Source organism: Neodiprion pinetum, chromosome 2, assembly GCF_021155775.2.
Source record: "Neodiprion pinetum isolate iyNeoPine1 chromosome 2, iyNeoPine1.2, whole genome shotgun sequence".
Classification (NCBI taxonomy): Eukaryota; Metazoa; Arthropoda; class Insecta; order Hymenoptera; family Diprionidae; genus Neodiprion; species Neodiprion pinetum.
The window spans coordinates 19,358,430-19,384,711 of NC_060233.1; the positions used below are offsets into that span (position 1 = coordinate 19,358,430).

General features: G+C 41.7%; 3 protein-coding genes across 3 annotated transcripts in view; 2 read left to right on the forward strand and 1 right to left on the reverse strand.

The window, feature by feature from the left end:
- The window catches only part of LOC124210905 (sodium-dependent neutral amino acid transporter B(0)AT3), a 490,584-nt gene that overhangs the window by 23,426 nt on the left and 440,876 nt on the right, over nt 1-26,282 (forward strand). The window lies entirely within an intron of this gene.
- LOC138190363 (uncharacterized) lies at nt 9,466-10,194 on the forward strand. Its single transcript, XM_069133145.1, has 2 exons — nt 9,466-9,836; nt 9,972-10,194. Exons 1-2 carry the CDS (start codon nt 9,466-9,468, stop codon nt 10,192-10,194), a joined length of 594 nt encoding a protein of 197 aa, XP_068989246.1.
- LOC138190364 (putative nuclease HARBI1) lies at nt 17,470-18,719 on the reverse strand. The gene is made up of 4 exons (XM_069133146.1): nt 18,607-18,719; nt 18,255-18,489; nt 17,944-18,180; nt 17,470-17,781 (listed from the first exon to the last, which is right to left on the reverse strand). The coding sequence occupies exons 1-4, from the start codon at nt 18,717-18,719 to the stop codon at nt 17,470-17,472; spliced, it is 897 nt and encodes a 298-aa protein (XP_068989247.1).

Genomic DNA, 26,282 nt, shown 5'->3' on the forward strand with positions numbered 1-26,282 from the left:
CTTCTGACATTTGAAACACTTTATGCAATCTGAAGATCGAACTGGAGAATTTTTCTTCCACAATTCCTTTTGAATACCAATTTGTCTCTCCTTTTCATGATTTTCCTTCCTTGTCCGACACGTTGATGCTCTGTGGCCCATTTTTCCGCATAGAAAACATTTGATTGCAGGAGATGAAGGCGTAAACTTGTATCGTTTGAACTCGGATCCCTCATTTCGTTCATTCAGACTATCTGAAGATCTTCGTTTCAAAAATGACATAGCTTTCAACTCGTTATGGAGTTGATTTCTTGTGACAATTTCAGTAGTAAAAGCAAGACGTTGAACACGTGATTCAAAACGTGCAATTTGCGCCATTGTTGTTGATAATGCTATCTCTTCAGTGGTCAAGTTTTTCCACTGATTCATCAATGAATTCATCAACGATGCAGCATATGACGCTATACACTCACCTTCTTTAGGTTTACTGCTAAATAAATTTATCAAGAATGCTGCTGAATTTTCCGGACAATCATACCTTGATACGAACAAATCTTTAAATTCATTCCACGTTATCCCGGCATATGATACTTGCGACAACCATGCCGAAGCCTGTCCCCTCATGGCACGACTCAGCACAATCATTAAGGATGCACCTTGCAATGGTTGATCAGCCATACAAATATCCGCGGTTGTTATCCATGATTTCGCGTTCACTTCCAGTTTATCAGGATCAAACTCCGGTAGACACACATTATTATTATTGTTCACTGAAGGAGTTTTCATCACTTGTAATAACGCGAGAAAATTACGATTCTGTTGTTCAAGAAGTAATCGCCACTTTTCTTCGTTATCCTCACTTGCTTCTTGTGGGTTAACATCCAGATCCCACTTCTGATGTCGGCGTAAAGCCTCGGAAAGCCGGAGAGGATGCAAAGCGTTCATTTGGGCGTTGACTATTCATATTTAGCGTGACGATCCCGACACGTCTGGTATGCTCTCTAGCTAACCCGCAACTGTCGATTTCGTCCAAGCGTTGTTATAAACAAACCATTTGTCTGTTGCTAAGATTCCGTCATTCAGCTATACTCTTAGCTTGCTAATTACGCTTGACGCTCATTTAGTTTAGTTTCATATTCAAAAGAAATATCCTTTTATTCACTTCATACATTATAAAATGGAATTATTTAACGAGATTTGTGATACTCCGACATATATATGTATATTTATTGTTATAAAGGGTTAAATCATCAATCACCCGTGTTATCGTCTTTCTAATGATCTAGTAGTCATCTTAAACTGAAAGCTTTCATATGTCTTAAAATGAATAGGGTTGCTCGTCAACAAATATTATTGTAAAAAACAGTCATTCTCTAGACTTTGAAAATAGAACTTCTTGACAAAATACATTCTGTTTTTTTCTAATATTCCGCGTTTTGTGAGACTTCTTTGGCTCGGCGTTCGCTCAATTCGCACAGAGAACCCTTTGATTCTCTTAGTCCGTTCGTATTTTCCCCCGTTGTTACACTGGTTCAGCGGAAGGTGTTAAGACAGATCCTTCTAAAATAGAAAAGGTCTCGAATTGGCTTCGTCCCGATTCAAAAGAAGAGGTTCACAGGTTCTTAGGACTTTGTACTTATTACAGACGTTTCGTTGAGGGCTTTGCTTCTATAGCGAGACCCCGCCATGCTCTTACAGGAATTAAAGTTGTTTTTGATTGGACTTCCGAATGCGAAGGAGCCTTTGTTTTCCTTAAAAAATTATCAACTTCGTCGTTGATATTAGCTCATCGCATCACCGATTCTCAATTCATCGTAGATACTGACGCTTCTTTCTGTGGTATAGGTGGGGTTTTGTCTCAAATTCAGCATGACCAAGAGCGCCTTATTAGTTATTTTAGTCGGGTCTTGTCTAAACGGGAACACAATTATTCTGTTACCCGTAGGGAATTATTAGCGATGGTAAAATCTATTTGCCATTTGCATCATTACCTTTATGGAAGGAAATTTGTGATTCGGAAAGACAATGCTTCCTTAACTTGGCTTCTTCCGTTCAAATCATCTGAAGGCCAAGTAGCTCGAAGGATGGAAAGGTTAGGTTAATATGACTTTGAAAATAAACACCGTCCCGGAGTTTTGCGTGGTAATGCTGATACACTTTCTCGTCATCCGTGCGGGGACGATTGAAAACAGTGCTCTCGTTTGAATAAACAGCAAAATCCCTCGCTTGACGCTCTACAAATTTCTCTCGTTGACGATGAAGAAAATTGGATCATCGCCCAGGAGAAAGATTCAGATCTCCTAGTTCGGAATTGAAAATCCACAGGAGTTAGGCCTCAGTGGGAAGAAGTGTCTTCTATGAGTCAGTCTTCGAAAATATACTGGGCGCAGTGGGACTCCTTGTTTCTCCTAGATCAGTTGCTTCATAGGAAATGGGAATCACCTGACTCCTGGTCGGTACGTTAGCAGCTTCTGGTTTCTAGAGAAAAGATAGCCGAGATTTTGTCAAGCTTTCATGATTCACCTGTCGGTGGCCATTTCGCTTCTAATAAGACTTTAGATAGTGTGGTGTATGTGTGTGGCGAGAAGGAGCGAGCACGGGTGCATGAGTATGAGCAAATGCGAAAGTATGAGTGTGAGCGCGGGCGATAAATGTATAGCGAGAACCAGTGCGTCTGGATGAGAGGGCCAGAGTAGACGTGTAAAATAAAGAGTTGCTCTTACATCAAATACCCGTTCGTGTTGTTAACCCACTTGCTCCTGAATCCCACACCCTCAAGGCAATAGAATACATTGCAGGTAGAATCAGGGAAAGGTATTTTTGGGCTCACTGCCGAGCTGACGTTGAAAATTGGTGCAGAACCTGCACGGTTTGTTTAGCCAAGAAGGGACCTCGTGAAAAAGGAAAGAGTTCTCTCCAAATCTGTAACGTAGGAGCTCCATTTGAAAGAGTCGCAATGGATATCCTAGGCCCGCTTTCTCTTTCTAGGTCTGGAAATTGGTATGTCCTGGTGATAGCAGATTGTTTTACAAAGTGGTTAGAAGCAGTCCCAATTCCGAATCAAGAAGCTAGCACCGTTGCTCGAGCTTTCGTTCGTGAATTCGTCTGTCGTTACGGAGCTCCTCTAGAATTATACACAGATCAGGGTTGAAATTTTGAGTCGAATTTGATGAAGGAGTTCCTTCAAATTTTAGGGATTAGAAAAACTCGTACCACCGCTCTGCATCCTCAGTCTAATGGAATGGTAGAAATATTGAATAGGACGCTTCTTCGTTATCTTTCTTCTTTCGTTGATCAGGATCAGAAAGATTGGGATGAGTGGATTCCCTTATTTCTTTTATCGTATCGTTCTGCAATTCACGACACTACCGGTTTTTCTCCAGCTATGATGTTGACAGGTCGGGATCTTCGACTTCCGTCAGATTGAGAAAAGGACGTCAATCCTTCCGTGGCTTCGTCCCAGGTGATTTATAATTCCGTTTTCCGTCAAAAATTGGACGAGGTTCATGAATTTGCTAAGGAAAGAATTCGTATGGCCTCTAATAAGACTAAGGATCGTTATGACATCAGAGCTAGAAATTGAAAATTTGAGATGAGAGATTCCGTTTGATTATTTCAACCTCGTCGACAACAAGGGCGTTGCCCCAAACTCCAGAGTAATTGGGAAGGTCCTTATTTTATTGTTGATCGAATTAACGATGTTGTTTTCAGAATTAGACGTTCCCCTCGTACCAAATCCAAAGTCGTTCATCTGGATCGCTAAGCTCCTTATCAGTCAAGGGCGACGTTTTTGTAGCTCTGTGAACGTTAGAAAGTTCGTTGGCAGGTTAAGGTAAGTTCGATGTTGTTCGATACGGGAAATTTTGTTACATCGATTTCTTTGGCTTGAAGAGTGCTTCGGTTCTGCACTTCAATGAAGTCGAGAGCAATTGGTTGAAGCTCTCTTATTTTTCTAACCAATATGTCAGTTTCTTTGAGCTTTTATAGATTTTCGCCGTCGAATCTGCCGCCTTTACCTGTTCCCGATGATACCTCCAGCTGTGTTATTTGTCTGGTCTTAGCCTGGATTTTCTGGATACTCAGATAAGATCGTTCCTTTTCTTTCCATTGAATGAGTAATAATTCCAATCAATTGCTTTTTTTTCCCCCAAATTCGCTTAGCGAATTGGGAATCATCCGGTTCCTCTCACTTTTGTCCTCTCAACTCTAAGGTGTGCTGTGTCCGGAGGAAACCCCTGCCGGTTCACCTATCCTTGTCCTTATTCCCGCAGGAACTTTGAACGCCAGAAAATCTCTTCCTCTGGGATCTCTCCTGTCTCCTGCCCTTCCGGAACATTCCTGACGCGATCTGTTCCCGAGTTCCTTCCTCAAGGAGTTCCAATGTTCCGTCTTCGGCCAAGGAATCTCATGAAGAACTCACCAACACACCCTTTACACTCACCTTTGTGAAAACACTGAACACAATGATTTTTGGGGCTTTGAATTTAGTGCTCAGGCATCTGCTCAACGGTTTCTATGGTTTCCCTTGGGATCGTTAGCAAATGCCAGATGTTTTAAAACTAGGGCCATAGCCCATCTACGAGCACTTGCTACTAGAACGCTTTGCAATTGTTTCATTTTATACGAGTCGGGACGACTCTTTCCTCGAGGGGGAGTGATGTTATAAAGGGTGAAATCATTAATCACATGTTATCGTCTTTCTAATGATCTAGTAGTCGTCTTAAACTGAGAGCTTTCATATGTCTTAAAATGAATAGGGTTGCTGGTCAACAAATATTATTGTAGAAAACAGTCAGTTTCTAGACTTTACAAAGAGAACTTCTTGACAAAATACATCCTCTTTCTTTCTAATATTCCTCGTTTTGTGAGACTTCTTTAACTCCGCGTTCGCTTAAATCGCACAGCAAACCCTTTGATTCTCTTGGTCCTTTCGTATTTTCCCCCGTTGTTACAATATATATACATATATATGTCGAAGAATGGCCAGATGTCACTCGCGAACTTTGTGTCTTGCGTGTGGGACGCATGTTGAACCACCTTTTTATTCTTTTACAAGATGAAACTGAACTTAACTTATTGAACAAAACTTTTAAAATTCAACGTTTATAACAAGATCCAAAATGTTCAATGTTTATTCGGTTATTGATTTTTGCCGTAGTTTCTCTGGAGACCGAATAGAAGAAAGCGGTGATAATCCTCCTCGTTATTTATTTCATTATCCTTGATATATATACATATATATATATATATATATATATATATATATATATATATATATATATATATATATATATATATATATATTGTGACGTGGATTTTTCCCGCTCTTCGGTCACTCGGAGAAAATGACCGAGAACTTACCTCGTGCACAATAAATCGGCGTCCACGATGTACCCTGGACCTAAAACAATGTCGCGAAATTTGTTGGGCGCCTGGCGTGATTAACACGCCTCGAAATCGGTGATGCGAAATACCGTGACCATATACTCGTTAGCTCAGTACCGCGGAGAGGGGAGGGGTAATTTTTGGGTAGAGAGAAATGCAACACAAGTAAGCCAACGCGTGGTGTGGCCAAATCACTATAAAATTCCAATAATATATTTCTCGTCAGCGATATTACAAAAAAAATAAAAATAAAAATAATAATACGACTGCGCAAGTCGTCCTTCGCGATTCCAAATACAAAGGTTCAAATTTAATCCAAAAGAAATAAGAAAGGGAGAAACAAAACAAACAATAAAAAAAAAGGTGAATGAATCTAGGAGACCTCTACGGCCTACGTGCGCTAGTCGCCGTCTTAATAATACCCTAACTCGCAAAAACCAAAAACAAAATCGGACTCAATGCGCTGCCCGCGATCGTCCTCGACTACGACGCTACTCGTCACTTAATTATAAACCGCTAAACAAAAACGTGATCTAGATCATACTCGACGCGCTCATCGCAATCGTGATTAAATCTAGCTGGTATCTTATTTCTACGGGCGCTAGTCGCCACCTTACTGATGCACAAGAATTCGTAAACTAAATCAAAAAGACGTGACTCGACGCGCTAATCGCGACCGAATTAATAACTCTAGGAAGCTTTTCTGATCGTGCGAGTGTGTAGCGTATTATGACGCATCCGAGCTCCAGTCGTAGTCCCTATTTCCCCAAAGTTCACAACCCTTCCCGCTAAACCAAGCATCTACGCACGGTAACACGCGACCCCCCCCGAGAGGTGACCCTTTTTACGTACGCAGACTCGACGAGACCCCGTGCAGCGGAATTTGGCCGCACTCAATTTCGAACCGAAATTGTTCCCCACTCGAAACCGTGACTCTACGCGAGACTTTACAGGGATCCACTTGACTCTACGCGTTATCGCGAAAACTCAGGCTACGGTCATCATCAAGGAGATCGGCAAACGAATTTCGAGTACTACTCTAACTCAACAAGGGCTAGGCCAACCGGGTGCCGGTGCGCCGATCTACTTGCACTCGAAATGCGTTTGCAAAGAATTAATAGCGCTTACCGCTTCGCAACCACACCAAGAACTCGCCAACTCCCGTTTCGGCCATGGCACACACACTTCAAAGAGGTTTTTTTTTTCTTTGTAAATTTCTATCCTACTCGACTGTCGCGAAATGTCGCCAAGACTCAAGTGACGAGTCCTGCAAATCGGAGCCGCAATTCGAACATGCCCCGAACATAGGCGCCATCCATAGTCAAAATTTTCCCGATCGAATTGGGGTTCTCGTTACGCAATTCTTACAATCTAGCGTATCGTTATCGTTGAATTCCGCTGTCGCGGGGTGTTGATTGGCTGGCCAGTCTCGGGTACCCCGTAGCTTGGCAGTGGCGTGGTGACGACTTCGCGAGGGTACCTGTCGTCAGTTGGGTGACGGACGGGGGGGGCTACGGCTCGCCGGCCACCAACCGGAATCTCGTCCGCCTTGGATTCCCTCGCGGCAGAGCTCTCCGTTGACGCTCTCTCCGTAGCCTCGTGCGAGGCCCTCCTTTCGTCGTGATCCGCCGCGATTGCCATCCAGTAACGTCGTTCGGATTTGCTGCCGATCCCCTGTCTGAAGCCGCATTTACTCGCCACCCAAAAAAAGAAATAAACAAAAATCCTGAAAAGTCTTATTCGCTAAACCGGCGATGGTCCCCTCTTAGAGTCTCGGATGCGTGACTGTTGTCCTGGCGCTCTTTTTCGAAATGAGCCGCGGTCTGCTCCGCGTGCTCCCTAAGTTCATGGTCCGTCTAGAGTTCGGGGAGCCGTGTGGAACGCGCAGTAAAAATGCTACGTTACAATATATATATACATATATATATATATATGTCGGCGTAAAGCCTCGGAAAGGCGGAGAGGATGTGAAGTGTTCATTTGGGCGTTGATTATTCATATTCAGCGTGACGATCCCGACACGTCTGGTATGCTCTCCAGCTAACCCGTAACTGTCGATTTCGTCCAAGCGTTGTTATAAACAAACCATTTTTTTGTTGCTAAGATTCCATCATTCAGCTATACTCATAGCTTGCTGATAACGCTTGACGCTTGATACGGTGGACCCATCGAGAGTTCAATTTCAAATGAAATATCCTTTTATTCACTAAATACATTTTAAAATGGAATTATTAAACGAGATTTGTGATACTATATATATGTATATATATATATGTATGTGTATATATATATATGTATCGTTGAATATTTTCAAGCACATTGTTATCTGACTGTTATATATTAATCGCTGCGAATACCTGTACATATAAAACAATACGAAAAATATTTTCTAAGTCAAAATAAATAAGTTTCTATCCAGATTGTATAATTTTTTTGAAAGTGACGTATGAATTACAAAAATCGCAATATTATAGCGCAGGAATTTTGCAATATTGTAGGAATTTCGCAAAATTGCAGGAATTTTGGGAATATTACAGAAACATTGCAGATATTATGCAATAAACGCGGACATAGAGACATTGCTACAACATTGCAGGAAAGTTGTGGCAACATTGCGCAATATAATCGCAACATTGCCAATATTACAAAGTTACGTTGCTGCAACGTTTTAGCAAAGTTTCAGTGCTGTAAGTGTCTTTATTATGCGCAGCTAGTTTGCGCCGATCTAGCGTCTTCGCTTTGCTGCCGATCTGCTACAACAAGTGCAGGTAGGGGTGCTTATTTTGCGGTCAAATACAGTGCGAGTCTTTCCTCGTAGAGCGTGATACTTGGTCTAATTTATACGTTGACAATACAGATGACGATTATGTTTTTACTAATTTTCTACCCACAGGGTTAGTGTCGATTATCAGGGTTCGAGGGTTGATTGAGTTTTCGAGGAGTCAATTCGACTTTTGACGCCGAGAAAGAGTTTTAATTTCCTGTCATAAGCAACTGTACCTTTTCTAATTGTAAGTCTTCTAGGTAATTTAGCCTCTATATCGAAGTATCATAAGTCAGAATTTACTGTACTAATGACTCAAATAAGCTTTCGTACACGTTCCAGGAGTCTAATTTTAAACCGTGTATTAGGTTCACGGCTGCTATACTTACTGTTGACGTTTGACTTTCACGCTCAGGGACGGAGAGCTCTCTGTCCACAGCTCTGGTTGCGTACGCAACCACTGAGCTATGAGGATCGGAACCAGCGTTTCCGCCCTCCTGCCAGTATTGCCTCGCATTTGTGACTGTAAAGTTGTAAGCAGAGTTTCTTTCTTCTCTTGTTCCTTTCATTGTATCGAGTTGCATAACAAGTAACAATCAAAGTGTTTTTCAATTATAAAGACATCGTAAACTGTTTTACAAGTGTCACTTCTTTTACTGAACCTTTCCTTTACCACAGCACGAGTTCGCGGCAACAGGTTATGGGCCCAGACACCGTAACTGTGCAATTTCGCTGCGGTGAGGTATAGCGTGGAAACCTCGAGTTGAGAGAGATTCCTTGTTCGGTAAGACCGCGTGCCGGTTGGTCTAGTAGAGGTGGCCATTATACGTTGAGAGTCGAGCCTCGTGCGTGGTAGAGTGTCGAGGTCACTGTATCGGGTAAAAATGCCTGACGATTTTTCTACAAAGAACATCACACGTTTTGACGGGTCGAACTATCAGGGGTAGAAGTTCAAAATCACGGCCGTACTAATGGCAAACGAAATCTTTGATGTAGTCGACGGGTCGAGAGTGATGCCGGGAGGTCGGACGGAAGTGAACGACGTGCTGGTGAAAGCGTGGATCAGAGATAACGCAAAGGCTACCGCCATCGTCGCTTCCGCCATAGAGGATCTGCAGCTAGAAAACATCTCAGTTTGTACAACAGCCAAGGAAAGTTGGGACAAACTAAGCCGCATTCACGAATAGAGGTCGGCGACGAACAAACTTCTCCTTACTCAACGGTTTCACGAGTATCGGATGTCCCCAACCGACTCGGTGGTACAGCACGTATCTAAAGTTCAGAACATGGCAAGACAACTGAGTGACCTATGAGAAAACGTATCAGAGTTAACCGTAATGGTTAAGATATTAGCGAGAGTAACTTCAAAGTACAGTAATCTCCAGACAGCGTGGGACAGCGTAGACCCTGAGAGACAGACGGTTGAGAACCTGCAAGAGCGACTGATAGGAGAAGCGCGGCTCGACACAGATGGAAACACAGCCAGTGTTCTAGCGGTCACAAGACAAAGCCGGTCAAAGGGAAATGCTGACACAAAGAAAAAAAAGCGACGTACCAAGAAGAACGTTGAATGTTTTCGTTGCCAGACGAAAGTTCATTACTCAAGCCAGTGTCCTCAGAAGAAAACAGAGTCCGGAAACTCCGTCGATAACTACGCAGTGATGGCAGTAGCCACGGACACGCATCGTAACCGTGAAGCCAGCAGTCGGTATGTGAAACCGACAGTCGAGCAAGTGAATTACCTGTTGAGTATCGATACGAAAGATGTGTAGTTCACCGACAGCGGCTCGTCGGCCCACATGATCTTCCGTCGGGACTGGTTTTATGACTTTCGCGCAACTAGTGGCGACAAAGTGTCGCTCGGTGACAACGGTGAATGCGCCACCACTGGCATCGGCAAAATCCTAATAGAAAGACTGGTCGATGGCGAGTGGAAACCCGCAGTCCTCGAAGACGTGTTGTTTGTACCGGGAGTGAAAAAGAATTTGTATTTCGTCGGAGCTGGCGTATCTAGAGGCTTAAGTGTACAGTTCGAAAATGACAAAGTCGAGCTGACTAGAAACTGACACCCTGAAGCAACCGGTGTGAGACAGCTGAACAAACTATACAGAATGTTTTACCGCGTACCGCGTCCGCGTGTCGAAGCAAACGTAGCCGCGTTAGACTTGAAAGTTTGGCACGAGCGCCTTGGGCATATTAACAAACGTGCCCTGTGCAATCTGGTGAAAGACAGACTAGTGGAGGGTGTCAGTGTGAAAAACTGCGAACAGTTTTTCTGTAAAGCGTGCCAGTTGGGAAAACTGCACAAGCTACCTTTCAAAAGGACTGAGAAAAAAAATAGCCAGACAGCCGGGGGAATTCGTACACAGTGATGTGAGTGGACCTATGTCAGTCCCATCCCTCACGGGGGCACAATACTTTGTGAACTTCAAGGATGATGCCACGGGCTTCCGCGTCGTGTACTTCGTTAAACACAAATCCGATGTGTTCGCGTGCTTTCAGCAGTACGAGCGGTATGTCGAAAACAAATTTAATGGTCGTATAAAGACTCTACGTGTCGATAATGGAGGTGAATACGACAATAAACTACTCCACAAGTATTTAGCGGACAGGGATATCGTAATGGAGCCAACTACAGCATATACTCCGGAGCAAAATGGGCAGTCCGAGCGGGACAATCGCACTATCGTAGAAAGTGCGCGAACCATGTTACAGGTGAAGAGTCTACCCACAGCTCTGTGGGAGGAAGCAGTTCGGACAGCCGTTTACGCGTTAAATCGATCTGGACGCTCTAGAACGGGCGGAAGCATGACTCCGTACGAACACTGGACCCGAAAGAAGCCCGATCTAACTCAGATGAGAATATTCGGTTCGCAAGCTTATGAGCTCATCCCAAAACAATTCACGACGACGTTCGACGCTCGCTCGAAGAAGGTCATTTTCTTCGGATACGAGGGAGAATCTCCTAATCATAGGTTGTATTATCCCCAGACGTGTCGTATATCTATTTCTAGAAACGTGAACTCCAACGAACGAGCGAACGGGATCGAGTCATGTGAGACGAACAAGTCAGAGGTAGAGATGCCTCTACCTGCGGTCAGTGATCTCAACGGAGACGTCGAAGAAGACGAACCAGCAGCAGTCGGTAACGCAGTAGACGAGGAAGAAACAGTTGAAAACGCAGAGGACGAGAAAGAAGCAGTTGGTAATGGAGCGGCAGTCCGTAACGCAGACGTTCAACCTGCCCTACCACAACGACAAGCTGCTGCAGCTACAAAGCCACGAAGACTGCGTGACCGGACAAGTATCCGTTTACCAAAGAGATACGAACTGCATTTTACCGAGTCTACAGTACCGACGACACTTTAAGAGGCGTTGACAGGACCACAGGCTCAGGACTGGTCGAAAGCGGTAGCAGCCGAGCTGCAAGCTCACGACAAAAACCAGACCTGGACGCAGGTACCAAGGACGCCAGACACGAAAGCGATAGACTCGAAGTGGGTCTTCAAGCTGCTGAAAGATCCGACAACCGACACACATCGCTTCAAAGCACGTTGTGTGCTAGAGGTTTCCGACAGACACGAGGTGTGGATTATCACGAGACATTCTCACCAGTCGTTCGTTACGACTTATAATAGACTATAATATAGACTATACACGAGGTCGAGAATTCCTACCCTTCGTTCGTTACGACTCTCTCCGAATGCTATTAGCGATGATAGCACAAGAAGATTTGTAGATGTTCCAGTTTGACGTCTGTACAGCTTTCCTACACGGTGTACTGGATGAAGACATCCATATGGAGGTTCCCGAGGGTTTAGCCGTATCACAAGAAGAAAGTGCTAGTAGAAGTGTTGTGTGTAAACTCAATAATTCCTTGTATGGACTTAAACAAGCACCTCGGTGCTGGAACGTGAAGTTCCGAGAGTTTCTGAAGCAATATAAACTTGAGGAAACAAGTGCAGATGAAAGTGTGTTCTTTGGGAACTATCAAGGCTTTGATCTGTATTTAGCTTTATTTGTAGAGGACGGTATTTTTGTGGCAAAATCTTTGAGGGTTCTCGAGTCAGTCGTGAAGTCTCTAAACGAGGCTTTTGATATAAGACTTGGAGATTGTAGAAATTTCGTGGGCTTGTAGATATGTAGAGATCGAACAAACAGAACGCTGTTCATCCACCAAAGTACTTATGCAAAAAATTGATTGAGAAGTTTTTCATGGAAAATGCAAAAAGTGTCTCAGTACCAGCTGACCCACATACGGTCTCATACCCAGTCGAGTCAGATGGGAAAGAGTCTTGTAAAACACCGCATCGTAAAGGTGTTGGCTCTCTAATGTTTCTCGCCGTAGTATCGCGCCCAGATATTGCTTTTGCCGTCAGTACCGTATTCAGTAACGTATTATTGCGTATCTAATCGATACTGTAGACTTAGGCATAGAATACAGAGCAAAAGACAGAGAGTCAGATTGAGTCGGCTTCTCCGATGCCGACTACGCCGGTGATATTGAGACGAGACGTTCGACTACCGGATATGCCTTCAGCATGTCAAATAGGTTAGTTATCTGGCCGTCTCAAAGACAGAGACTCGTGTCATTAAGTACAACAGAGTCAGAATATATTGCAGCCGCAACTGCCGCACAAGAAGCAGTTTGGCTTCGTAGCTTACTAAGCGGTATCGGATATCAGCGCGTAGAACCTACATTGTTATATGTGGACAACCTGAGTGTGATACACCTGGGAAAGAATTCCGAGTTCTACAAAAGAACTAAACACATTGATGTGCGATACCACTTTCTTAGAGACAAAGTGAAAGAAAGAGTCATACAATTAGTATACGTACCATCCGCAAAACAGAAAGCGGATATCCTAACCAAACCCTTAACAAAAGTACAGTTCTGCAGAATGCGAGAGAGTATGGGTATGATTGGGAAGTACGAGCGCTCAAGTGGCGAAAGTGTTCACGTTTGACTTTCGCGCTCAGGGACGGAGAACTCTCTGTCCACAGCTCGGGTTGCGCACGCAACCACTGAGCCATGAGGATTGGAACCAGCGTTTCCTCTCTCTTGCCAGTATCGCCTCGCATGTGTGACTGTAAAGTTGTAAGCAGAGTTTCTTTTTTCTCTTGTTCCTTTCGTTGTATCGAGTTGCAGAACAAGTAACAATCAAAGTGTTCTTCAATTATAAAGACATCGTGAACTGTTTTATAAGTGTCACTTCTTTTACTGAACCTTTCCTCCACCACGACACGAGTTTGCGGCAACACTTAATGCTCTAGCTTCACTTCTTGTTATTTGCTTCGAAGTCAATTCATAATCTAGTCACTGATTGTGAAACACTTCAATCCCTGGATATCCATAATTCTTGTCATACTGAATTTCTTGATCTCCAAAGTAAACCGCGGCGTACTTCTTTTCATGTTGATATCCACCTTCTTGGAATAATACACCTTGGTTTTTTCTGCATTCGTTTTTAGTTTGTTGATCTGGCAATATTCATAGAGGCTGGGAATGATTTTTTCATATAGATATGAGAATCGGCAAAGATCACAATATCATGCGCATAATAATATTCTATCGATAAGATTTCCTTTAAATGCATGACTGAGACTCCCCTTATTCCCCTTTTTACCAAAAATTCTTCCAAATCAGTAGTGAGTCAAAAAACAAAATGGTTGAAAGAGTTTCGCCTTGCAAAATGTCTTAAGTGATTTTCACCGACTCAGAGGTTTCCCATCCCCTCTTTGATCTTCATATTCGCGGACTGATTGAACTGATACTCATCGTCTGTAGCTTGTGCCATAGCCTAGAATGGCTAACTGAAACGAACGGCGCCTCCATCTTTCGTTACTCGCGCTGTGCGCGTGACGTCGCTTTTGAAACAAAAATCGTAATATACATAACTATATGGGTCATTGTGACTTCAAACTTTACCAATTCTCTCTTTGAAATGTTTACTATCGTTAGATATACTTGTAATTAATAACTATTTATTTAATGCATAATAAAAGTATATTTATATTCAACAAGATTGTGAAAAAGCGGCACAGTGCTCATTGTGCGAGTTAAACCGTCGATTCACTTTTGACCACCACGTTGCCAAACTTTAGTTGCAATATCTTAGCTGACAGTAAAGATGGCCGATATATGCAGTGTGTTTACCTAGTCTTAGATACAGAGCACGGTCGTTTACACAGGTCTGGGCACTCCGGCTGTAAAACCGTGCTCGAAAATGAAGCCGATGTTGTGAATTTTCGCCGCTAGCGCTAGTGAGGGAGAGGCCTACTTAGTACGCATGCGCGGTAACTAGAATAAATAACTTATCAAAAATACAAATCTGCAAGCCTAGCACGCAAGCGCACGGAGTAAAAGACGGCTGCCCTATATTCCTCTCTTTGTTGCACACCGGCCACGGAGATTGCAGCGCTCCGGTCTTTGGCGCACAAATTGAGAAACACAGGCTCCAAGACGGTCACGCTGCGTTATATAGGAAGGGGCTCGGACGCGTGATGAAAGTCGTCGAGCAAGCAAGCGCGAGTAACGAAAGATGAAAGTCTGTGAACAGACGTATTACTAATACACTTTTCCCTTAGGTTTCCGGATGTTTAACTGAACTATTGATTTGGGGGTGAAAATATTGACCAGATATTATCTGGTTTTCCAAAAACCCGCGTAGCACTTTCAGGTAAAAGTGAATTTGATTCGCACCAGTTATTTATTCTCCTATTCAGTATGCCTGGGAAAACTTTGGCTAAACAGTCGATCACCGCTATCGGCATGTAACTCGAGGGCTCAGATCTATCGCCTTTGTTTTTGTATAGAATTTTCACAGTAATATTTGACCATATCGCAGGCGTATACTCTTGCTCGAGTATTTTATTAAACAAGACGTTTGTTAAAAGCCTCCAATTTTTAGGCAAATTTTCAAGGAAGTCGTTAGTAATACTATTTTCTCCGGGCGCTTTACCGCTCTTGCACTTACTTCCACTCAAAGGTTCGCTTACCTCCATTATTGCGATCGGTGATTCACGCTCCAGAACTTCTCGTATCGTAAAATAATCGTAATTATATTCTAACTCTAATGCCGGGTTCACATAAACGCGGTGGCGCACTGCGCGGTCGAGCGTAACTATTCAAAATGCTTGAAATCTGCTCCGCGCATTGTCGCGGTCGCTCCGCCATAAATAGAGTCTATTTATATTTTCAGTGGAGCGGAGCCAGTGGTTCGGCGGAGTGGGAATCGGACCTCTCTTTCTACCTGTTTTTATTGGTTAGGTGTGGTTAGGCGGAGTTATCCTGTGCCGGTTGCTTTGTTTGTGATTATATCTGATTAAATTAAAGTAATAAGCAAAGGGACTATGGTAAGTACAAGATTTCAAAAATAATACTTCTTCATATTTGAAATAATAAGAATTTATAATATTCAATAGTTTTTTCGCGATATATTCATATAATGCCTCATATATACGAAATTAACTCAATGAATTTCGTTAAAAAGTTGTTTTCATCTGTTGTTACACCTGTTGTTTGTCCGTACAGCTACATATAAAAATTGGTCATAGAATAATATGTACATACATAAATGTTATATGATTGCAGGAGTATATGACTTGTAAGTTTTGCTCCGACCGAGTGGAAGCAGACGAAACAGAGTTTCATAGGTGTTTTCTTGGGCAAATGGACGATGTTCGTGTTGACGAGAACGGAGTATTGTTCTTAGGTAAAATTAGTTCAGTTACATTTGAACATCAGACAATAGTTTCAAGTATACGTTAATATACACAATGATATTCCTTTCAGTTGAAACGTGTAACGAAGAAGCTGGATCTATTCCACAAATCGGCTTCGATGAGCTGCTGATTGCTGAAGTGCAAAAGTATCCACCATTGTACGACCACCGTCTAGAAATTGATCAGCGAAGTCGTTTAAAGCGTGATAGTTGTTGGCAGAAAATATTCGATAGCCCAAGAGGTAATATGTATTGTGTGCACATGTGAAGAAAAAATACTCTATATCACCATAATATAGGTCGGATCCCCTTGAAAGAATTACCAAAGAAGTGGAAAAATGAACGTGACAAATATATAAAAACCAAGAAAGAGATCCATAAATATGTACCCAGTGGGTCAGCTTCTCAGAAGAAAAATCCACCAAAGTATAAAAATTATGCCCTAATGCAGTTCTTGGATGACTCGCTAGAAAATAGACAGTTAGTATCAGTTGCTTTGTACATTGCGTACAGAATTCAATATAAAATATGTTACACATTCTCAGGACAACATCGAACTTGAACTTTTCTGCATCATCTTCGCAAAGCGCAGATAACTAGAATGACCAGAATGATGAGTATGATGTCTTGGATCTCCCACCGAGCAGCCCCAGTACTAGCAGTGTTGATCAATCTTGTTCAAATGATGGATTACGAAATAAAAGAATTACAGAATCAACTTTAATTACTATTCAATGAGTATATGTACTATGTAATGACACATGTGTACTGTGTTTTTGTGTAGGAAGAAGCAATAAGTTGTCCAATATTGAAAAGGCCTTGTTGGAAGCAATTTGGCAGCCAATACAAATGCCACGACCATCTACAGGCCCTCGTACACCACCAGCAGTCAACGAAGTAGATGCATTCTGCTCAAGATTGGCAGCTAGTTTGAAAAGACTGAATTCTTGTGATCGTGCACAAGCCGAAATAGAAATGCTGCAAGTGCTATTTCGTTGGGAATATGGCACAAAATGAGTATTTGGAAAACCCACATATTATTAAATAAATACAAAGATTTTATTTTGAATGTACTATAAATTTACAAATTTTATTACAAACTCACAAATATAAAAGACTATTTATTACAATTCGATCGATACATTATATAATTTTTTTTTCAAATATTTGTTCCACCTTGTATACGGGGTACTACCCCTTTTGACAATCTCCTCGCCTGCCTTTTTTTCCAATTCCTTCCTTCTTGAATTTGCACGAGGGCATAGGGAAACTCCGGAAAACCTGGCCGATACAGTCGGCTATATTTTTACAGAGTTTTAGGTGTACTACTATCCACCAAAAATTCAAAAAATTTTCCTGATAATATAATTTTAGGCAATAATTAGCAATAATTTGAATATACAATTTGTAGAGTTGTGGCTAATACACAATTAAAATTAAACGTATCTGTTCATTTACAGGTGATTGCTTTCAAACTTTTTTTGCGAACGAAAGAATTTTTTGCATTTCATCGATTAACCAAATTCCGACATTATCAGATCTCAAATGTCGTCATTGAGCATACCTCGATCCTCCCTGATACAAGTATCCTTGAAAATCATTGTTTTGTGCTAGAGCCTACTGCCACTCAACAGCACCTTCATTGTTGAAGAAATCAGTAAATGTCTCTCGCACTATACTTGCATTTTGGCTGTACCTGTTGCTTCCTGTTCGACGGAGTTTAGCTATTCCCATAGCACATGGGACTTCAGCTCGCCATTGACCATCATTGATGTGACCAGTTGACGATATGCTATCTGCGAAAACAGGTGGACAATATGTTCTTTTCATGGCAGGTGTGGAATCTTCATCCTTCTTTAACCAATTGTGGAGACAGACAGATGCTTTTATTATTCCCTCTATAGTTTCAGTTGAAGCAAGTATAGGCCTCTGAAATATTTTCCACCTTGCAACCATAATACCAAATACGTTCTCAATTACTCTTCGTGCTCTGCTTAGTCGGTAATTGAATATCCGCCGTTCAGGGGTCAAACTAGCCCTAGGATATCGTCACAACATATATGTTGTCAATGAAAAAACTTCATCTGCTACCGTGACGTAAGGCAATGCTTCCCTAACTGATGAAAGTGTGGGTAGAGACAATGAGAGTAGTTCGTTTTTAAAGGCTTTTCCTATATTCGATTTTCGAAAAACTCCACCATCACTCTGTCTACCCTGAGCCCCTATGTCAACAAGGGTGAACCAATAAATAGCATCACACATTGCCATGAGCATTAGGCTGTGATTGCCTTTATAGTTGTAATAGGTGGACCCCGAATTTGGTCTAGCCTGCAACAATTATGGAAGATGCGAGATCAATATAAATGAGTGGTATTGAGTCTATGATGATTGTTTTGTCTTACCTCAATGTTAACGTGTTTTCCATCTATGGCCCCAATACACTTTGGGAAATTCCATATATCTTTGAATTGTTCTGCTATATTTAGCCAATTATGTGCAGATGGTTGAAACAACACTTTATCTTTCAAAGTTGTCCATAAAACCTCACAAGTGTCGGATATTATTCCTGTGACTGTTGATTTTCCTATACGGAAAGCATAACTCAAGAAAACCATGCTATCGCCGGAAGCTAAATATCTGAAAATTGGGATCTAACATTACAATGAGCGTAAATGCTAGAAAGTATTAATGAAGTAATAAGGGCTCTTGATACTAGAAATGATAGTAAGTTATTGAATAACAGCGATAAAATACCTGAGAGTCAGGGCCAACCTGGTCGAAGCTGTAATAGGTTCTCGAACCACATGAGATTTTGTTATGCGGGGACTCACTAACTGAAGGAGAGTATCAAACTGTTCTGGTTGCATTCTCAAGTAATTTGTGTACTTTTCTGTATCTTTCAACCTCAGTTCCAGAATCAGCTAATCTGCTCCTCGATTTTTGCGGGTTTCAGGTAGAAATATATCCCGGACCCACTGGTTCCTAGGATTATTCCGGCGTGTTGTTTTTCTCGCACGAAGGTATAAGTAATATAACATAAGTAGTTTTTTTCGTCGTTCGCAGCTGTACAGTACTGTACACGTACAATTGTCGTTGATATTCGTAATCTGAATTCATGATTTACAGATGCGACAGCATCTCGACGGCAAAAAAATTGAAAAAAATTAAAAAATTAATAATGTCTATACCGCATTCTTATTACTCGTTTATATTTCGGAGCACGTTTTCCGCTGTGGCATGTTTAGACACTTCCATTCAAGTTAGGTTATGTTACGTGTTGTTTTCTGAATGCACCACCTTGGTACTCCGCTCGACCGCGCACCGTGTCACCGCGTCTATGTGAACCCACCAAAGACATCATCATAATAATTTTAATAGAAATCAGGCCAGGAATCACGTTTCATCATAGTTAAGCTTCTACTGTATTTTTTTCTTATTTGATTTATTGCAGACCACAAATGTTTGCAGTTCCTTGCATTTAAAATGTTCAAGATGATCTTATTTTTGAAGACATCCTTTGAATTTTTCACTTTTTCTTGACAAAATTTTTTCGATTCTGAGTAATAATGTTAGGACGGATTTTGGAAATGATTTTTCTCACACACTTTGAGCAACTTACGTACTTCAAGCTTCTCTATATTGCAATCCTTATCGGCCTATGGTTTGTACTTTTATCAATTACAGCCACTGGCCATTCCTGAGCGTTGAGTGGCTTCTCTGATATTATTTCTCACAGGTCGCATAACTTGTCAATGCTCAGGGCTTGCATGTTTAGAATTGGCAAAAGCTTAATTGTATCGCAAAAAGACTTGTTCCTATGAGAACTCCAGTTAATATCTATAGGAAGTTGTTGTTTGTTAATGACATTTTATATAAAAATCATCGGGAAATGATCACTGCCCGTAATAGTATGTGAAACTTGAAAATCTAAAATCATATCGAAAGCTAGAATATTACCCCAAACTCAGTCTATAACTGACCTACCGACACTGCTTACAAATGTGTATTGCCTCAGAAAAACACCTTTTATCCTTTCAACAAACAAGAACAATCCTTAATCATTAATTGAAATATCAGCCTCCCCCTTTTATTTAGACCCAGATCCAGCGACTCTTGTAACACATTCATTGCCGCATATCTCCAATCTTTCTTATATCGATAGTAGCGCACTACATCTCTTCTGGGGGATTCATGTGTATATATGTATATTTATACATGAACGGTATGGAAAAGGTACGAATTACACGATTTGGAATCGTTAATGAACGGTGGAGCCGGTAATAATATTTATGAGTAAGTCCACCAACTCTGGAAGTCGGATCCGATCTCACCCCATCAGATCTTCTCAAAATTTTTGAGGTGAAAGTCCTCATCGAACAACAATATACAACATATTACAGATTTCTCCCCCTTTTTTTTCGAAGATATTGTGTGGGGTATTCCATAGTTTTTTAATTCTTGTTTTATTTAATTTTTTTGCAATTGCTTTCCACTATAAAATTTTTTTTTAAAAATAGGATTTATGTGTAAAAAATACTGGCTTTCCAAAAAAAAATTTGGCCTTTGTGCATGCGAGAAGATCTGAAAATTGAGCATGTAACCTGAAAACCTGTTCTTTTTGCCATTGCCCAAATTTTGAAAATTTTGTGAATATTTTTTTCGAAAAACCGAAATTTTTTTTCAATTAGTTACGTCATTTTCAAAATGGGTTCTCCATAAACGGACGAAAAATCAATAAAGAAGATAAATTGAAGAAAATTTCAAATTCATTCAATATATTTTGGATTATATAATTGGATTGGAAAACTTTGAGTTATTAAAGATGATGGGGAAGTAGACATCGTTTTTATTGAAATCAAACTTGCGTTATTGGAAACAGGTAAGAAAAAGTGCAGTGGTTGAGTCCCTCTGGCCGTTCTTGGTAAAGAATTGGAGCTAATTCTAGCTAATCTTTTTACTAAACTTAAATGCTCGAGTTTCTCAATCAAAAACGGTTCTCAATGACTGTACTTGTTTGCATTTTTTTTCATTGATTCAGGTTTAATCGCAATCAAAGCAGAGTATACTTGCCGATCATCTTCAATAATTCAAGTTTTTTAATCTAATTTTACTAATAATCTACTTTTTACATTATAGCGTAAAATATATTAAATTAATTCGAAATTTTCTTTGATTTATGTTCTTTTATTCATTTCTTGCGTGAAAAAGGAAAAGATAGGAAAAAGAATAATTATTGAATGCACAAAATGAATAAAAATTTTTCTTCAAATTTTTTTTCATCAATTCATTTCTCGTGTGTTTATGGAGAATCCATCTCGAGAATGACGGAGATGACGTAAAAGTTTTCTAGCTTTTCGAGAAAAATATGGACAAAGTTCTAAAAATTTAGGCAACGGTGTTACGTCCCAGCCGATAATTGCGGCGATACCCCCTCTGTACCGTAACTTGCCGACGTGCAATTACCGTAAGAGAGCTCACATGAAAGAAAGCGCGATCAGACCGCATATTAGAAGATAACTGGAATAAACAAGGTACGAAGAAATAGTGAGAAACAAATTGACGTGTGCTGCCTTTAAGGTTAGGAGTCAAGCGGTGAGACGTAAGAGGAACTCTGCGCACCCTAAATAACAGACAGCGACATCTCTGGGGAAGCTAAAGAACTCAAATCAATACCCCAAGTCGATAACAGAGAAACCAATATGTCCAGCACTCCCACACGAGGGGCCTTACCGACCAGAGGTTGGCCGCCGAAAAGCATTCAATCGGCAAGTCAATCGGCACGTGAGAGATCTGGCTCCAGCGGATCAATAGGCCGATTTATCTCTCCAAACCCCCAAAACGCGAAGCGAAAAAGAGAAGTAAGAGAAGAGATCGAGCCAGACACCAGCCCCAACGACACGCCGTCAAAGAAAATTTTCGCAGCTGCCCAACCAGAAGGAACAGTACCCTCAGCTGCAGAGTGCGACCCTTCTACACAACACACTGGTAAAGCAGAAAATCCAGATATCGTGGAAAAGCTTCTTGCTGAATTCAACAATATGCGAGACGGAAATAAACAGCAATGCAACAATATGAGAGAGGAAAATAAGCAGCAATACAACAGCATGACCGCTCAGCTGGCTACGGTCGCCGAGAAGCACGAAAGCAATTTCGAAGATCTCAAACGAAAACTGCGAATGTGCAAAGAAGAAACGACTCAGGAAATTCAAAAGCTGCAAAACCAGATCATGGCAATTGAAAAAAAATACGCAGAAAAAGTGGCGGCTTTGACGGAGAGCATACAAGAAATGAAAAAAGATTGAGCGATTCTGAAAAAGCTCAAAAAAGCACAGGGGCAGCGGAAAGATCCAGCAGGCTGCTCAGTAAAATCGAAGCCCTAGAAAAAGACACGAGGAAGAATAACGTCATTCTTATAGGATAAGAATTTCAGCGGGATAATATTAAAGGGGAAGTAGATTCGTTCTTCCAGAAAGAGTTCAACGTGCAAAACAAATTGCTCGAACCCAGAATAATCTCAAACAGGAATAATAAGAATATGATTAGAATCAAATTAGATTGCTGGGACATAAAACAAGAAATTTTTACTCAGAAGAAAAAGCTGAAGGGCAGAGAAGTTTTCATCGACCATGACCTGACGTTCAAAGAGAGACAAGTCGCAAAGAATTTGAGAGACCTCAGCAAGCAGCGAAGATTTGAAGGGCACACCGTCAAGATTAGCTATTAGAAGCTCATCATTGATAGAGCAGTGTACCATTGGAATAAGAAGAAAAAAGGCCTAAAAAAAACCAAACTGCGAAACTGAGGATCCTGCAACCAACACGAGCACCTCAACTTCAACGCAAGTTTCAAAAAACTGCACAGAAGGTCCAGGGACAGCGGCATAATTTTTTGGAACGTGCACTAGGGGTGGACTAGCAGTGCTGGTGAGGAAAACAATGCAAACCGAGGTCATCGACATGAGTCCGTGGTGGCTGTTTGTGTGGACGGTAGTGAGAGAAACTGTGCTCACAGTTAGAGTTATATACTTTCGCCCTGGGTTCGAGTTTAAGCATATCTTGGAAACTATTCCAAATCGCGGTTGGGGAAGTGGAGGAAAAGGTAGGCGATGGGACAGTCATTATCGGAGGTGAGTTTAAAGCGAGAGTGGGTGAGTCTGACGCACTCCCTGGGGAGATTTTTGTTAATGCCTGTTTGTATGGTACGCTGAGAAATTGTGATGAAACAGTGAATGCGAGGAGCCCGCCGCTCTCAGAATTTATGCAGACTAACGGATATGTCCTAGTAAACGGCAGATCGCCGGGTGACCGCCCGGCGAGACCTACCTATTACTGTAAAAATGGAAGAAGTGTGATAGACCTGGTCTTTGTAAAGGCATCCAGCCTTAGCGAAATTGAAGATTTTGAGATAGAAACAGAAGCAGGCCTATTGGACCATCTTTCAGTTGAATTAGAGTTATGCGCAATTGGGGCTGAGATAGAGGAAAATTATGGCAGTAAACTTGGAGACACTAACAGGGGGACAAGATTAATATGGGCAAGTGAGCTATTGTAGCTATACCAAAGCTAAATGAGTCGAGCAAATTCATTACCGGAAATCACGCTGGCAGAAACGGCGGAGCAAGTATACGAAAATTTAGTACAAAGCATGAAACAATCTGCTCAGTTTGCGGGAATGACAAAAATTGTTGGTAGCACGAGGGACCCGTTTTTGAGGCCCTTCAGAAAGCCCTGGTTCGAGGACGAGTGTAAAGATACCAAATCACTGTTGAGTAAGGCCACAGCAGACTGTGTCCGAGACCACGCAAATGCACAAAAAAAGGCTTATATATGTAGAAGAGAAGAAAAAATTTAGAGCATCAGTCGCGAGAAAAAAAAATATATATAACGACACCATTAGAGAAAGCTTTGCAGGCCTCAAACGACCTCAAGATTTTTGAAAGGCTGTTAGAAAATTTAAAGTGAACAATAAAAATGAAGCGACTCTCCCGGTTGACAGATGGAATGAATTTTATGAAAACGTATACACTCCCAGAGCAACGGACGCGACCCCTTTACTCTCTGAACCTGAAGGTATTTACATCCAAATGTTAGATGAGCAAATTACGTTACCGGAATCGCAAAAGACGCTTGAAAAGTGCATGAATGGAAAAGTCGCTGGGCCGGACCAAATTATCAATGAATTCTATAAGTTACTGCCGATTAACGAACGCCTGTACCTCTTGAAACTCTGTAATCTTGTTTTAGAGCGAGAGAGTGTCCCAAGCAGGTGGGTAAAGGTATTACTCACAATGATTTTCAAGAAGGGGGACAAAGACGACCCGTCAAATTATCGCGGAATAGCACTGGTAAACAATGTAACAAAGATTTTCACACAGATACTGAAAGAAAGATTAGAACAATACGTAGAGACGAGAGGACTTCTTCCGGAAGCGCAGATGGGCTTTAGGAAGGGCCGCGGTTGCACGGAGTGCATGTTCACACTAATTTTAGCGATCCAGCTACAACTGCGACTGGGAAAAAGAGAGGTCTACGCGATTTTTGTGGATTTCAAGAGAGCCTTTGATTCGATACCGCAAGAGAAACTATGGGCGAAACTGTACAGACTCGGAATTAGCACTAAGATGACAAAAATAATCAAATCTCTTTACGACCAAGCGACAATACAGGTGAGGAGTCGAAATGCTTTTTCAAACGAATTTGCAGTTACGGAAGGAGTCCTCCAAGGTGAGTCTCTCATTCCTCTGTTATTCCTTCTATACATAGCCGACTTCGAGAATTTCTTCAGACAAAGGGGTCTAGAGGGACTCAACATCGACGGAATCCACGATATCGTGATGCTGCTGTATACCGACGATACGGTTATACTAGCCCAGAGTCAGACAGACTTAGCGAAAAAGCTCAGGGTGCTAGGAGAGTATTGCGCAGAAAACGGGCTCACGGTAAACTCGATTAAAACCAGTATAATAATATTTAAAAATGGGGGCCATCCGAAGGCATTAGATCCTAAGTATACGCGACATATGGATAAGAACATCGAGACTGTAACTACGTACAACTACCTGGGAATCCCGCTATCGAGCTCGTCGCTCGGACAACTCGGAGCAGTGAATGCCATAAACAAAGCAAAAATTTCATCCGTAGCGGCTCTCGCAATCCTAGCAAGAGCAAAAAGTGACTACTGGAAATCGTTTAAACACTTGTACGACAGTTTGATCTCTTCTACTCTATTGCACGGGGTGCCAGTTTGGGGTCTAAGATATCTAGATCAAATCAAGAAAGCGCAAACAGGGTTTTTCAAATATTTACTGTACCTACCGAGTAACACCCCGAACTGGGCACTGAGGTTGGAGATGGGTACGATGCAAATAGCGTACTGTGCAATGATTAGGATATGAAATTGGTTTATGAAAATACTCGAAATGCCGGAAAATATCTTGCCAAAGTTATGTATGTTAAGACTGATAAGCCTGGCCGAACGTGTAAACGGACCGTACGAACTGAATTGGGCCTCCCAATTCAGGGAGTTCTCAAGTGAAACGAACTGTCTAGACTTGTGGGGAACGCGTGACCCACAAGCCTGGGCGAACAGACCTACCGAAGTCTTCCAGAGATACGGAGAAATTCTGAGAGGGGCGGACCTTCCAAGAGCGCTTGAATCTAATGCGTGTCAGCTGAAAATCCCGAAGAATCTTGAGCTTGCACCTGCGAAATACTTGACTCTAAAGTTAAGCCTACCGGCAAAAAGAATTATCGCCCAACTGCGCCTGGCAAACCAGTACAATTCTAGGATCGCGTACGAGAGATGCGCCGGAAAGTTAGACCCGCACCAAATATGTATGAACTGTAACATGCAAAAGGAAGAAACCCTGATTCATTTTATCTGCGATCGCCCTCTGTACAGCGTGTTCAGGTCGTACTATCTCGGACAATTACTCCTCGACGGCGAGTGAAACCTAGCGCTACAATCACTGCTAAGTTCGCAAGATGTAAGAACGCTCATAATTTTTAAATACGTGAAAAATGCCCTCGCACTTCGAGCCTTTTCGTTGAATGAATAAATTTGTTGAATCATCTAATATAAATAACCATACGAAAAAGTATACCAGTTGTACCCCTCTTGCTATGAGAGACCTAGTGTCCTCTCTATGAGCAATAAACTATATATCTATCTATCTATCTAAGAGAGCTCACATGCACATACTATAGACTTAAGATCCATATTGATCGCGATTCCGTTACGATCTTAGTGTACAATGGTTTTGCATCAACAATTTGCATGCAATATACCGTCCGTTATCTCGCAACCAAGTTTACATCCGCATAACGCTATGCAGTATATATGTATATATATTGTTACAAAGGGCGAAATCACCCGTTTTGTCCCCTTTTAAATGATCTAGTAGTCATCATAGATAAAAGACGTTTATAAAC